Source organism: Sphaerodactylus townsendi, linkage group LG13, assembly GCF_021028975.2.
Source record: "Sphaerodactylus townsendi isolate TG3544 linkage group LG13, MPM_Stown_v2.3, whole genome shotgun sequence".
Taxonomy (NCBI): Eukaryota; Metazoa; Chordata; class Lepidosauria; order Squamata; family Sphaerodactylidae; genus Sphaerodactylus; species Sphaerodactylus townsendi.
This window is the reverse complement of record NC_059437.1, coordinates 9,026,133-9,038,701: the sequence shown is the minus strand read 5'-3', so window position 1 is coordinate 9,038,701 and position 12,569 is coordinate 9,026,133. Positions and strand designations below refer to the sequence as shown.

The 12,569-nt window shown below is 44.8% G+C and overlaps 1 protein-coding gene across 2 annotated transcripts in view; it reads right to left on the bottom strand.

Annotated features, from left to right (window-relative positions):
* Nucleotides 1-10,497: 10,497 nt before the first annotated feature.
* The window catches only part of LPAR4 (lysophosphatidic acid receptor 4), a 35,380-nt gene continuing 33,308 nt past the window's right edge, over nt 10,498-12,569 (bottom strand). For both annotated transcript variants that reach the window (XM_048515100.1, XM_048515101.1), the window contains exon 2: nt 10,498-11,885. In XM_048515100.1, the coding sequence (XP_048371057.1) occupies nt 10,700-11,749 (1,050 nt within the window). In that variant the 5' untranslated portion in view covers nt 11,750-11,885 and the 3' untranslated portion in view covers nt 10,498-10,699. The remainder of the gene's footprint in view (nt 11,886-12,569) is intronic.

Here is a 12,569-nt window from a genome sequence, read left to right as displayed (position 1 = left end):
AATCACAGCTGAGTGTTTCGGGCATGCGTACAGCTGGCCAATCAAAAAATGCCACCTTTGTCCCTTCATTCCTGTGGCAGTTTTTTTTATAATGTGTGTGGGGACAGAAGGAACCTGGCCGTAGAACAGTAGCCAATCGGAACGGAGCGGCGAAGAGGCACAGGATGATTCTGCCCTCCGAGCTGGGATCAAGCTGGTTGCAGTGGGGAACAACAATGGCCTCAAACTGGGTCGAACCTATTTTATTCGTGTGCGGAATCGCCCTTGGAGCAGTATTTGCTGTCTCATTTTGCTTTGGTACACTGCCACCAACTGGTCACTTCAGGAATTACCCACCAGTACTCCCCGTTTCTCTTTCCACACTGCCAGTCTAAGACTCCATGTAGTGCCTATGTCTCCTGCTATGCAACAATGGGTTAACTCAGGACATCCTGCCACATTTACCCACTCCTGTGAAAACAGCTATTTAGTAACTGAGCACTACTCTTCCCCAGCTCCTAAATAGCACATTTCAATAGGGGAGATCTAGGTGGCATAGAATAGTCATGAGCATTTGATACAGGAGAGACTGTTTGCATTTCACAGCACTTTTCGTTTTCAGCACCCAAAAATCCCAGCAATTAAGCTGTGTTGCAGGCAAAGGTTTTGCTGGGCGGGGGGCGGGGGGGGGGGTTCCCGCTGCAACCGGTTCCAGTTCACAGTGCACTGTGAACAAACTCCAGTGCACTTCGATCAGAAGCAGCATTCCCTCTGTACAGATGTCCAAACCTCACAGAGATGTTAGTTGCTCTTTAGTGTTGGGATAAGTGCTCCTGGTAGTTGGAGATTATCTCTTAATCTTAGTTAGCAGAGCGGCACGGGTGGCTAGAACACAGCAGAAGCCTGACCTCGTGTGCGTGCGTGTGCGTGATGAATCCCAATGTGCGGCAAGCTTACACAAAAGAAAGTCGGAGTCAGTTATAGTTTCTGATCTAATAAAAAGAGTATTTATTAGTGAGCTCCATTCTGGATAGAAAGGTAGGTAGATAGAGTCACTATGCTATCTTAATCTAGCTGGATGGAGATGGATGCGAGGAGCATCCATCCTCTCTCTAGGCATGGCAGGAAGAAGTGGTGAGAAGGGGTCGAGGAAGAAGCCGGAAGGAAGGAAGTCCCTGAGAGTATCAGTCTAACATCAAAGGGATAGAACCAGCATGATAGAGTAAAGGTGTCAAATCCTTAGGTCCCTATCTAGCCACTAGCTCTCTAGTAAAAACCCCCTCTGTAGGTTGAGGCAGGAAACAGCGTAACAAAGTCCTTCACTTCCAACATTTAGAAGTTACAGGCTGCTAAAAGCTTCCCATTCCCTTGGAGTCTTTGGATTTTTACACGTGTGGTTTCCTTCGCTTTGAGCATATCTTCCCTTTGGGTTGGAATCTCAGTTATGCACATGTTTTCCCCTCTTTAAGAACATAAGAACTAGCCTGCTGGATCAGACCAGAGTCCATCTAGTCCAGCACTCTGCTACTCGCAGTGGCCCACCAGGTGCCTTTGGGAGCTCACGTGGAGGATGGGAAAGCAATAGCCTTCTGCTGCTGCTGCTGCTTCTGAACACCTGGTCTGCTAAGGCATTTTGCAATCTGAGATCAAGGAGGATCAAGATTGGTAGATTCTTTAGCAGTCACCTGACCCTGCGATCAAAGAATCCTGGTTTCTGAAAACTCTTAAAAGTGTGACTTCCCCCCCCCCCCTTCACAGGGAAAGCAAAGGAGATCACCGTGTGTGAAGCTTCCTTCAGGCTTTCTCACTTCTCCTGGTCTTCCCCCACTCACACCACAGCAGTCATTTTCTCGAAGGCAACTGATCTCTGTCATCTGTAGATCAATTGTAATTCCAGATGATCTGGTGGCCCCATCTGGAAGCTGAAAGCCCTACCTGGGCCCCTGGAATGTTCCACCCGCTTGGGAGCTCCGGTTCACACAGAAACCTTTTCTTAGAATGATGGTCAGCATCCCTAACATTTCAGTACACAGATGGTATCCAAACAGTGAAACTGTACAGTGACAGTTCCATCACACCCAATTTCTACGTGACCAGAGTGCAACGGCAGCAGATGTTAGTCTAGGTTGATTTACTCCTAAGAGGAAATTGTAAGATTTTAGGGCCAGGTGAGCATACACAAGGACAGTCGCCTGTTTGTTCACATGCTTGACGCAATCAAAATAACAACATTTAGAAACAGTTCCAAGGAATGTACATTGGAACCTCAGTTTTCATTGCCTTCAGTTTTCATCGGTTTCGGTTTTCATCGATTTTTTCAGTGAAAAATTTGACTCGGTTTTCATCGATTTGCAATGAGGTGCAGGGGTTTGTGGAGAAAAATCAGCCAGACAAAGCTGTTGTAGGCCGTGTCTGCAACCTGTTTAATGACAACGTCTTGCCCCATTTCAGACAAATCTTAAAGAGGCGTCAGAAACAGGCCTCTTTGGACAGCTTTCTGGTGCGACATTGGTCCACTGGCTCTGAAGCTGGCCCTAGTGTTATTGTTTGTTACTGTTTTCAGCATTGAACACTATGTTTATTCACCCAAAATGTGTTTTTGGTATGTTTTTTTTAGTAAAGGTAACAAAGATGTAGGTAACGTCTGAATAAGCATTAACATATGAAACATGTCACCCACTAGGCTCAATTTAGGTTTGATATTTCTTATATATATAATAAGGAACAATGCTCATCACATACAATAATATAATTCACTGTTGTATCATCACATGAATTATTTTTCTCTTTTTCTATTCAATAGTCTAAACTTAAACATTTTCTCTTTTTCCATTCAATAGTCTAAACTTAAACATCCCTTCAAAGGTGTTTCCACATTCATACAAATCCAAGTTTTTGCAATTGTTGACCAAGTTCAGTCATAAATATTGCAGTCTTCAATTCATTGCTGGCAGGAACGCATCGCACGAAATTGTGCTCTTCGGTGCCTTCATCAGTGCCAATTTGCCATTTACTTGTACATGAGGTGTTCTATAGGTAATCTGTCAATGGATATTACATCATATCAATTCATAGCTCATTTCAATGTCTTATTGAACCCATCACTTATTAAACACATATATATACATTTATTTACAATTATCACATACATATATACTGAAATGAGCAATTATTAAACTCACTAATGTTATTAGTTCAACTTACAAACGCTTTCCAAGAAGCTGTTGGATCCTACCACACCTTTCTCTGGTAGCTGACTCTCTCTGGTTGAAGCTATGTACACAGCTGATAAGTAACACCTGATCAGTGTTCTTAAAGACACAGTATTAAAGATGACAAGAAAAATCCAATGACCTATTTAATCCAATGGAATCTGTTCTAAACTTATATATGAGACACTTTTCTGCTTGGAGGATAATTCATGTGAGGAGAATCTCCCTGAAATTGCTGTAACGCACAGAAACGGAGGTCAGTGTCCGTATGGTTATGCGTCAAAAAAAGCACCACTGGTGGAACAGTGGTGTAGCACCAATGGGGCTGGGCAGGGCACGACAGGGGCATGGCCGGGCATTCCATGGGTGGGGCATTGCTGGGTGGGGCTGTGGCAAGGACGCAGCCGCTGCGCCGGTCCTTGGGCGGGCTGCCACGCACCTCCTGCTAGACTGCTTCAAGTTCTGCACACTACTGCTGAGAGGAGGGGCGTAACTAAGGCAAAAATCATGTGGCAACATCACCAATTAGTAACCCCCTCTCGGCACATACAAATAATTAGTAACCTATTCTCGGGAACCTGTGAGAACCTGCTGGATCCCACCTCTGAGTTAAGGTTGTCCAAATAAGAAACAAGGCTTTTCATATCTTTGTTCAGTAGTTTAAAACAACAGTCCTGCTAAAGAGTTGGGGATTTCTCTAAGAAAGCCATTTCATGATAGAGCTCAATTTTTTTGAAAGATCTAGCTCTCCCAAAGCTCAGCTATGTGAACACCTCCATCCCTGGGCAGGTTCTGCAACTAATGAGTGTTTCTGTTTTGGTCCTCATTGCTAACAATGACCCTTTGTGGGGGGAAAGAAAAAACCCAGATGTCCTCTAGCAACATAAAATGTGAAACACCCCCCCCCCCCCATTTTTGAACTGAATTCCTTGCAGGCTGGCCAAAAGCAACTGGAAAGGGGGCGGGGGCGGTAATCCAAGCATGACTTTTTCCTCTCTCCCATGAATGCATAATTAGTTATTTGTACACAATCCCTCCGCCCTGCAAACATACAGGCAGCTTAGTTGGTCTCAGTCACAAGTAAACTTTTTAAAGGAGGAGGACCCAAACCATGAGGGACTCTCGGTAAATCTGAGCCCCAACATGCGCTCGTGTAAATTATGATAGGTGTTGAATGACAACATAATGGTTCTTTTCAGCAAATGCCCCTGGCATGGGATGATAGTGGTGCATTTTACGCAAGAGAAAACCGGACCGCAGCTCTTTGGCTCATAAAACTGCAAACAGAATCTTGTAAGCTTTGGCAGCGGCGGGGCTTGGGTTGGGGGAGAGGAAAGAAGCAAGCATTATGCTCGGATTAGAGTCCACCCCTCTTGGAGGCGCACCAAACGTGTACACCCCCCCCCCCCCGGTTTGCTTTCAGCATCCCCTTAAGGAGACTAGACTGTGGTTTGTTCCAAGGGTGGGGGGAGGCGGGGAGAAAAGTTGGCCTAGTCAATGCATCTGCTAGAGCATTAAAATCTCCCAGCTTTATGGGTAACAAGACACCCCCTCGCTTTGTTCGTTCAACTTTGGCCTAGAAAACTCCGCTTTTGAGGATGGCTTTGCTACTTTTCATTAAGCGAGAATGGAGTTCTGGCACACAGACGCTGGCAGTCCTGACACGTAACTCAAGGAAAGGGAAAAAGGCCACTGGAAACAGGAGGAAATTGGGCATGGAGAATCTCGGCTGTCTCGCCCTCCCCCCAGGTCCCGCTCCCCCTGAGCTTTTAAACAACATGAGCACCAGCTTCATGAATCTAAGTGGTGGCGGGCAGTGGAAACTAAAATACTTTCCCTGGGATTTTCCTGAGAAGCCTTGCAAATGCTGCCTGCTTCTGAAATCTTCTCTCAATTAAAAAGGCGACTGCTAGATCAAGAGTTTCAAGTTCTGCAGGACAAGGCGAGAAGCAATTGCTCCCCCCTCTTTTTTAACATCAAATTTAAAATCAATCACATGGCAGATTATTTGAGTTTACTTCAGGAGCCCAAGCATAGATGGATAATCACTAGGGCTCGCTGTAACTCCTCCCCTTGCTCTATGTTACAAGGAAGGTTCCGAAAAATCTTTCTGCAAGAGCAGAAATGTCCTCGTATCACAGCGATTCAAACCATGGAACATATATTGCTCGACTGCTCCAAATACGAGGGATCTAGGACCAGACTTTTTGCTCTTTGTCCTGTAATCTTTAATGAACACTCTGCTGTGGGGAAGATTACGTTTCTACTTAACAATTCCACCTCCGAGATTTTAACTTTTGTAGCTAGGTTCCTTATAGAAACTTTGGAATGATTACCTGCGATGGTTCTCATGTATGGGATACTTGTTTGGACAATGTTGGCTGCATATCACAGCCTAATAAAGGTTTATATATATATATATATATATGAGCAAGACATTTCCACTGCCCTCTTGAAAAAGAACAACAGTCATTAAGCAATCAAGAGGCAGCCTCTTCTGTAGAGACCAACACAGTTGGCATGACAAACAGTAGACTCCGGACCGTTCTGAATCCTTTCTCGAAACTTAAAAAGGAAGCATTCATGAACTCAGCTATTCAGAAGTCTATCATCCAGTTTCCCACAAGTGTACAAATAGTTGCCTCGCCCACAGAAAGCCTGCAAGCGGGGCACAGAGTCCAAAGCCTCCCCATTTTCTCTCCCATCTCATGACCGGCTGCCTCGGGGAAGATTTACTTGGCCAAGACAGCTAACAGCTGTTGGTGGATCGATCCTCCGTGAATTTGTCTCACCTTCTGTACAAGCAACGTGAGCCGTCTGAACACGTAAAACATCCTTGTCAGGCCAGTAGGTTTGCCAGCCTCCCGATGGTGAATCAACCACAAAGAAAGCCAGGTAGACTTCTCAAAGGTTAACGGAAGTCCAAAAGCACCTGCATGCCTAAGGTATACATTCAACAACCGGGGAATGATAGCCCATGTGGATATTGTTCAATGTTAATTCGTGGTTGTGAGCACTTTGTAGAAGGGACTATTTGGTTTATTGTATTGTCGAAGGCTTTCACGGCCGGATTCAACTGGTTGTTGTGGGTTTTCCGGGCTGTGTGGCCGTGGTCTGGAAGATTTTGTCCCTAACATTTCGCCTGCATCTGCGGCTGGCATCTTCAGAGGTGTATCACAGAGAGAAGTGTGTAACACTTCTGTGTAAGATCTACCAGACCACGGCCACACAGCCCGGAAAGCCCACAACAATTATTTGGTTAATGTTTCTTTGTACAAAATATCACACACTAATAAGCCTAGGTAGATATTGTTTATGTTATGCAGCACAAAAACTTATTTGTAATTGTTTAAGCGTATGTATATTGAATATTAGAGACCTTGGTGCATTAATACCATTAGCCATACAGGAGGTTTTTGGATTATTAACCTCCAGGAGTTGGTTGGAGATCTCCTGGGATTACAACTGATCTCCAGGCAATAGAGATAAGTTCGTCTGGACCAGGGGTCTGCAACCTGCGGCTCTCTAGATGTTTATGGACTACAAATCCCATCAGCCCCTGCCAGCAGGGGCTGATGGGAATTGTAGTCCATGAACATCTGGAGAGCCACAGATTACAGACCCCTGGTCTAGATTGCCTATTCCTCCAATTTTTAAAACAAACTCCCCAGATTCCTTTTCTCTCTGCATTTCATTAATTCTTCAGCAAGCATGTCAACATAAATTCCCCATCACTGCACTGAACATCGCGAGGGAGTTCACTTCTAACGTCCGAGGCAATTCAGTTTGCCAGGACCGCAGAGGAAGTACTGTTCATTCATTCATTGTTGTCTGCTGATTGTCCTCTTGACTTCTGAGCCAGAAATAGACTCGCAACCTTGACAGCGTGATCGCAAACGCTGGGTCATGTCACCTCCCAAACACATTGTGATGTCAACCACCTCCTGTAACGCAGCTGACATACCTGACAGCTCTTTTCTCCTGCACGTTTCTTCCTGGTCTCTAAGATCAGCAGCGGAAGCTGTCATCTGGTTCCCGTCTCATTTTAAAAAATATATTTTTAATTTTCAGACACAAAAAGACAAAACTGCGATACAAAAAGAAAAAGAAACAGAACAACCCAGTGCACAGCAAATTGTGACTTTCAGCTACCTCGTCTTTGGCTAATAGTTAACTCAAGATTCATGCATATAATTAAAACATTAATTCAATTGGTTTTTCTTAAATGTCTTCTGTTAATTACTCTGCTGTTTTCTGTAGGTTTCAAACCCTGCCACTACTTCTCTATTTGGATAGTTTTTCAAAAGCTCAAGGATTTCCTGTTTTCTGAAAAATTGTCTAAACTTATCTCTTAATGTACAACTTCGCCATTTCTGCATATTCTGTAACTTTCCTATTTTGTTGGTGTCTTATTGTCTCTCCATTCTTTGTGAATAAAAATGGTCCTTTTCTTTTCAGAGATGGTTGCCAATTGGACGGGGCCTTATGGGTAGTGGCACCAACTGGACGGGGCCTTATGGGTAGTGGCACCAACTCTTCGGAACACCATTTGCAGGGAAGCCTGCCTTATAGACAGCATTCTTATAGACAGCATTCTATCATTGTTGCTGTTTAATTAAAAATAGTTGCTCGGCCAAAAGATCTGGAATTTGTATTTCTGTTCCTGCTAAGATATACTTATTTTCATATTGTTTTAAGTTTTGTACTATTTTATTTGATTTTATATAACCAGAGTTCATGACTTTGAAAAAGTATTTTGTAAATAATACCAAGGAAAGGACTTTTTGGGTTGTCCCTTTCTTTCCAGCTTTTAAAGAGATTGAAGCAGAAATTGCAGCATTCTAGTGTCCTTTCTGTGCATGTGAGCCAATTATTTTTACGTTATTGCTTGGCTGGTCATTCGTCTGGGCCTGGCCACCACAGCAACAACCCAATCTTAAATGGGCTTACCTGGAAGTATGCCCCATTGAGTTCTGTGGCTTGTTAGATTCAAGTCCAGTTGTTCCTCAGATACAAACAAAATTTTCAGGGCATAAGCTTTTGAGAGTCAATGTTCACTTTATCAGATAATCTGATATATCTGATGAAGGTAATGTTGACTCTTGAAAGCTTGTAAATCTTGTTGATCTCTGTGATGGATATCCTATCCCTGAAGAGAAAATCAGCCACTCAGGTTATCCCACAGGAGTGCTGCTCCAGCATCCAATCACCTTCAAGAGGGAGATGAGATGCTGGATGGAACACAGAAGAAGTAGTTGAGTTCTGCCTCAGGGAGGGCAGAGACAACTCGGCTCCAGCTCAAGCAGACTGAAGGGTAGCTCTGTCTGGAAGTGCAGCAGAGGGGCTGAGCTCTAGTTCAGGGAGACGAGAGAATGCTCAGTTGTTCGGCCAGTCCCTGGGGATGAGCAGACCTGGTACAATTGATTTGGTCTGATTCTTGGGATGATGTGGGTGGAATTCTGTGTGTAAGAGAAGATCCAACCTTCTGGCCAGTCATTAAAAGTCTGTTTGTGCCTGAAAGCTTTACAGAAATTTCTAGCTACGCTCTGAAGCCACGGCTGTTTCCGCACCCTAGGGACAGTGAAAACATCGTCCCTGGGGTGCTGTTCACACATCGTGGCCGCCCCCAAGCAGTGCAGAGACGCCGCTTTCAAACCTCGCTCATTGAGCGAGGTTTTTGAAAAGCGGCATCTTCCCGCCGGCGCGGTGCAAACAGCACCGGCAGGAAGATGCTGCTTTTCCTGTCCCCTTCACTGACCTTCCCGTCTAGTGCTGCTCTGGAGGGCTGCTCTGGAGGGACCCCTGGAGGTCGGAGGGCAGCATAGGCGTGTCCCTCCAGCCCTCCAGAGCAGCATTGGATGGGAAGGTCAGTGGAGGGACCGAATCAGAGGCATGGTTCCATGCGGAGCCACCTCTTTGGTTCGGCAGATCTTCGGGCCTGCTCGGATGCCACTGTGCGAGCAGTCCCCGAGCCTCCACCAGCATAATTTATGCCAGTGGAGGTGCGTTTCCACCCCCGTGCGGAAACAGCCCATATCTAGTTAAGGTTTATGTGCCTCAGCCAAGTTTGTCATTTGGCTACCTGGAGAATGATGAGGCGGATTCATTATTTTAACCCAACCTGTAAATAAATAAATACATCTTCTTAGTTGTTTATATACTATACGATATGAATCCTGCCTCAGTGATCTCAATGTGCACCATGTTTACCTCAGAGCAGCAAACCCAAACCCTATATGCTTGCTATAATATTTGTCTGCCGGGACACCCATGTGGCTGATATGTTCCTTTAACCCAACCTGTAAGTAAGTAAATAAATAAATAAATCTTCTTAAGTTGTTTATATATGCACTATACTAATCCAGCCTCAATAATCTCAATAATCACCTTGTGCACCATAAACTTACCTCATGGCAGCAAACCCAAAGCCTACACATTCACTACCTGTAGAAAACCTGGTAACTGAGGGGAAGGTTTTCAGTGTAAAGCAAACTTAGATCCCAAAAATCGCAGACCAGTCAGTTTCTCAGGTGATTTGAGCTCAAATCTAGTAGTTCTACTGCATAATAACTACTTTATAGCTTGTGTGTGTGTGTGTGTGATGTATGCGATGAAATTGTGCAAAGCATGGCGCTAACGTAACTCTCACAATACAGTGGTGGGATCCAAAAATTTTAGTAACAGGTTCCCATGGTGGTGGGATTCAAACAGTGGCGTAGTGCCAATGGGGCTGGGCGGGGCATGACGGGGGCGTGGCTGGGCATTCCAAGGGCGGGGCATTAATAATTTCTCTGTTACTGTAAAAAACTCTTACTGTAAAAAAAAGTTCCTAATTTCCAGCTGGTATCTTTCTGTCCATAATTTAAACTCATTATAGCAAGTCCTATCGTCTACTGCCAACAGAAACAACTACTTCTCCTCTAATTGACTGCCTGTCAAATACATAATACTTTCAAATACTTAATTTTGTTTCTGGAAATCAAAAGAAGGATACTTTCCTTAATCAAGGAACTTTACCATATTTCTAAAACATGTTTTTAAAACAGCCCAACAGGGAGAATTATCCCATTTTCTTCCTTCGCTAACCAGCCACATAGGAAACAACAGGACTTTATGATTTTTGGACCTAATGGAATTTCTAATGGAAAAGCAGACCCAATTAGTAACCCCCTCTCGGCACACACAAATAATTAGTAACCTACTCTCGGGAACTGGTGAGAACCTGCTGGATCCCACCTCTGAACGTAATGTAATGTCTGCAAAGGGCTCAAATGTAGGGAGAAGTGGTCTAAGGTGAAGATCAAGGGAAGGTGAAATATTTTATTATTTATTAGCTTCAAAAGCACAGGGGCAATACATAATGTTATTTGAGTTAACATACGATGATCCGTTTTCAGCAGGTCGCCAGAACATCCAGTTTGGGCCTGGTGTTTTTTTTTAGACCTTTCCTGTACAGTCCTGTCTGAAACCCAGTTTCCAATACACAGCGGATTCCCAAAGCCCCAGTATCAAAAGTGAGATTCAGACATCCGATCTCTCCCATTTCTGATGGCCTGGACACTCGTCTCCTCCCGTATCACTGGCAGGATAGTATGGGTTGACAGCGGGTTTTCAGTCCTGCAAAGGGAATCGCTTTTGATGTCCGAGGTGATATAGAAAGACTTCTGAAAAGATTCGGAAGTGAAGTAGTAGATGAAAGGGTCAAAACAACAATTCAGGGTGGCAACACACAATGTGATAGGGTACAGTGTCCTTGCAAATCTCTCCAAGGAGCAGTTAGCAATGGCTTGGGACCGGACAAGAGCATACAAAAAAAGGATAGAGTTGTAGGGTACGAAACAGACAATGAAGATAGCCACATGGACCACGATCATCCTCAAGACTTTGTCTTTGTTTGTGCCAATCTGCGAGAGGGTGTCCGGTTTCCGCAGAGTCCTCAGCACAAGTGATGCACAGGTAAGGTTGAGCATCAAGGGAATAATGAAGCCAACCACTTCAATAAATATTGTAATCTTGGACAGGTAGGTCTTCCAGATCCGTTTGGAAAAACCCTCAAAACATGTCGTACTTGTGTTGTAGGTGTTTGTGGTGGAAAACAAAGATGCTGAGATCCCGCCACTGAGGACCAGAATCCAGACACCTGCACACACAATGGCTGAGTTTTTTCGCGTCCGAATAGTACGAGACCGGAAGGGGTAGACGATAGCGAGAAAGCGGTCAACGCTGATGCAGGTGAGGAACAGCATACTCCCGTAGATGTTAGTCAGAAAAGCAGTCCCTGAAATCTTGCACAGAGTGTCCCCGAACGGCCAGTGCCTGTTGAAGTTGTAGAAGATTTTGAATGGGAGAGTGAAGACAAAGAGCAAATCGGAGAAGGCCAAGTTGGTCATGAAAATGGTGGTCTCGTTCCGCATTTTGATGCGAAAGCAGAACATGAACAAAGAGGCGCAGTTGGTGATCAACCCCAGGATGAACACCACGCTGTAGACGGCTCCGTAGAGGTTGTACTTGAAGGAGTCATCTGTCACACAGGTATGATTATTGCTGTGATTTCCCATTCCAGCTCCACTCTATGCAAACCCCCTCGTTCGCGCAATGAACGTCACGGATTTCTGCTCTTCTTTATAAATGTGCCCCAGTGAGATGGCCTGAAGGTCTGTTGCCACATAGTTGGGGCACGTGGGTGCTTTTCTCCTGCAGGAAACAAGCCAAAAAGAAAACCAGGTTAGAAATGTCCTCATCACGTATAATCTGATCAAAGACATAGGGCCAATTACCTACCGACCTTCTAGTGTGTGGTGGGACAGGAAGTGCGTCAAAGCAAGAAATCTTATCCGAACGTGCTTCCTCTTTGTGAGGAACGTGCCAAGACAGGAGGCATGTCAGGGCAAGATTTCTCGTCCCAACGTGCTTCTTCTTGCCCCGCAGGTGCTTCCCGCTTTCTACGGAGAAAACGAGAGAATTTCCGGCGCGACTTTTCGCAACAGAGCAGGGCAAGGCTGGGAAACAGCCAGCAGTGGGTAATCAGCCCATATGTTTTACAAATGAATGTCCATTTTGTTTCCTCTGAGGTTTTTGCCATACAATGGGAGGGTTATAGGGGTTCTGCAACTCTAAGCAACTCCACATGAAAAGCCTGGTTTGCAGCTTGGGAGTGCTACTCAAGAAGAAGAAGAAGAAGAAGAAGAAGAAGAAGAAGAAGAAGAAGAAGAAGAAGAAGAAGAAGAAGAAGAAGAAGAAGAAGAAGAAGAAGAAGAAGAAGAAGAAGAAGAAGAAGAAGAAGAAGAAGAAGAAGAGGTGGAGGTGGAGGTGGAGGTGGAGGTGGAGGTGGAGGTGGAGGTGGAGGTGGAGGTGGAGAGGAGGAGGAGGAGGAGGAGG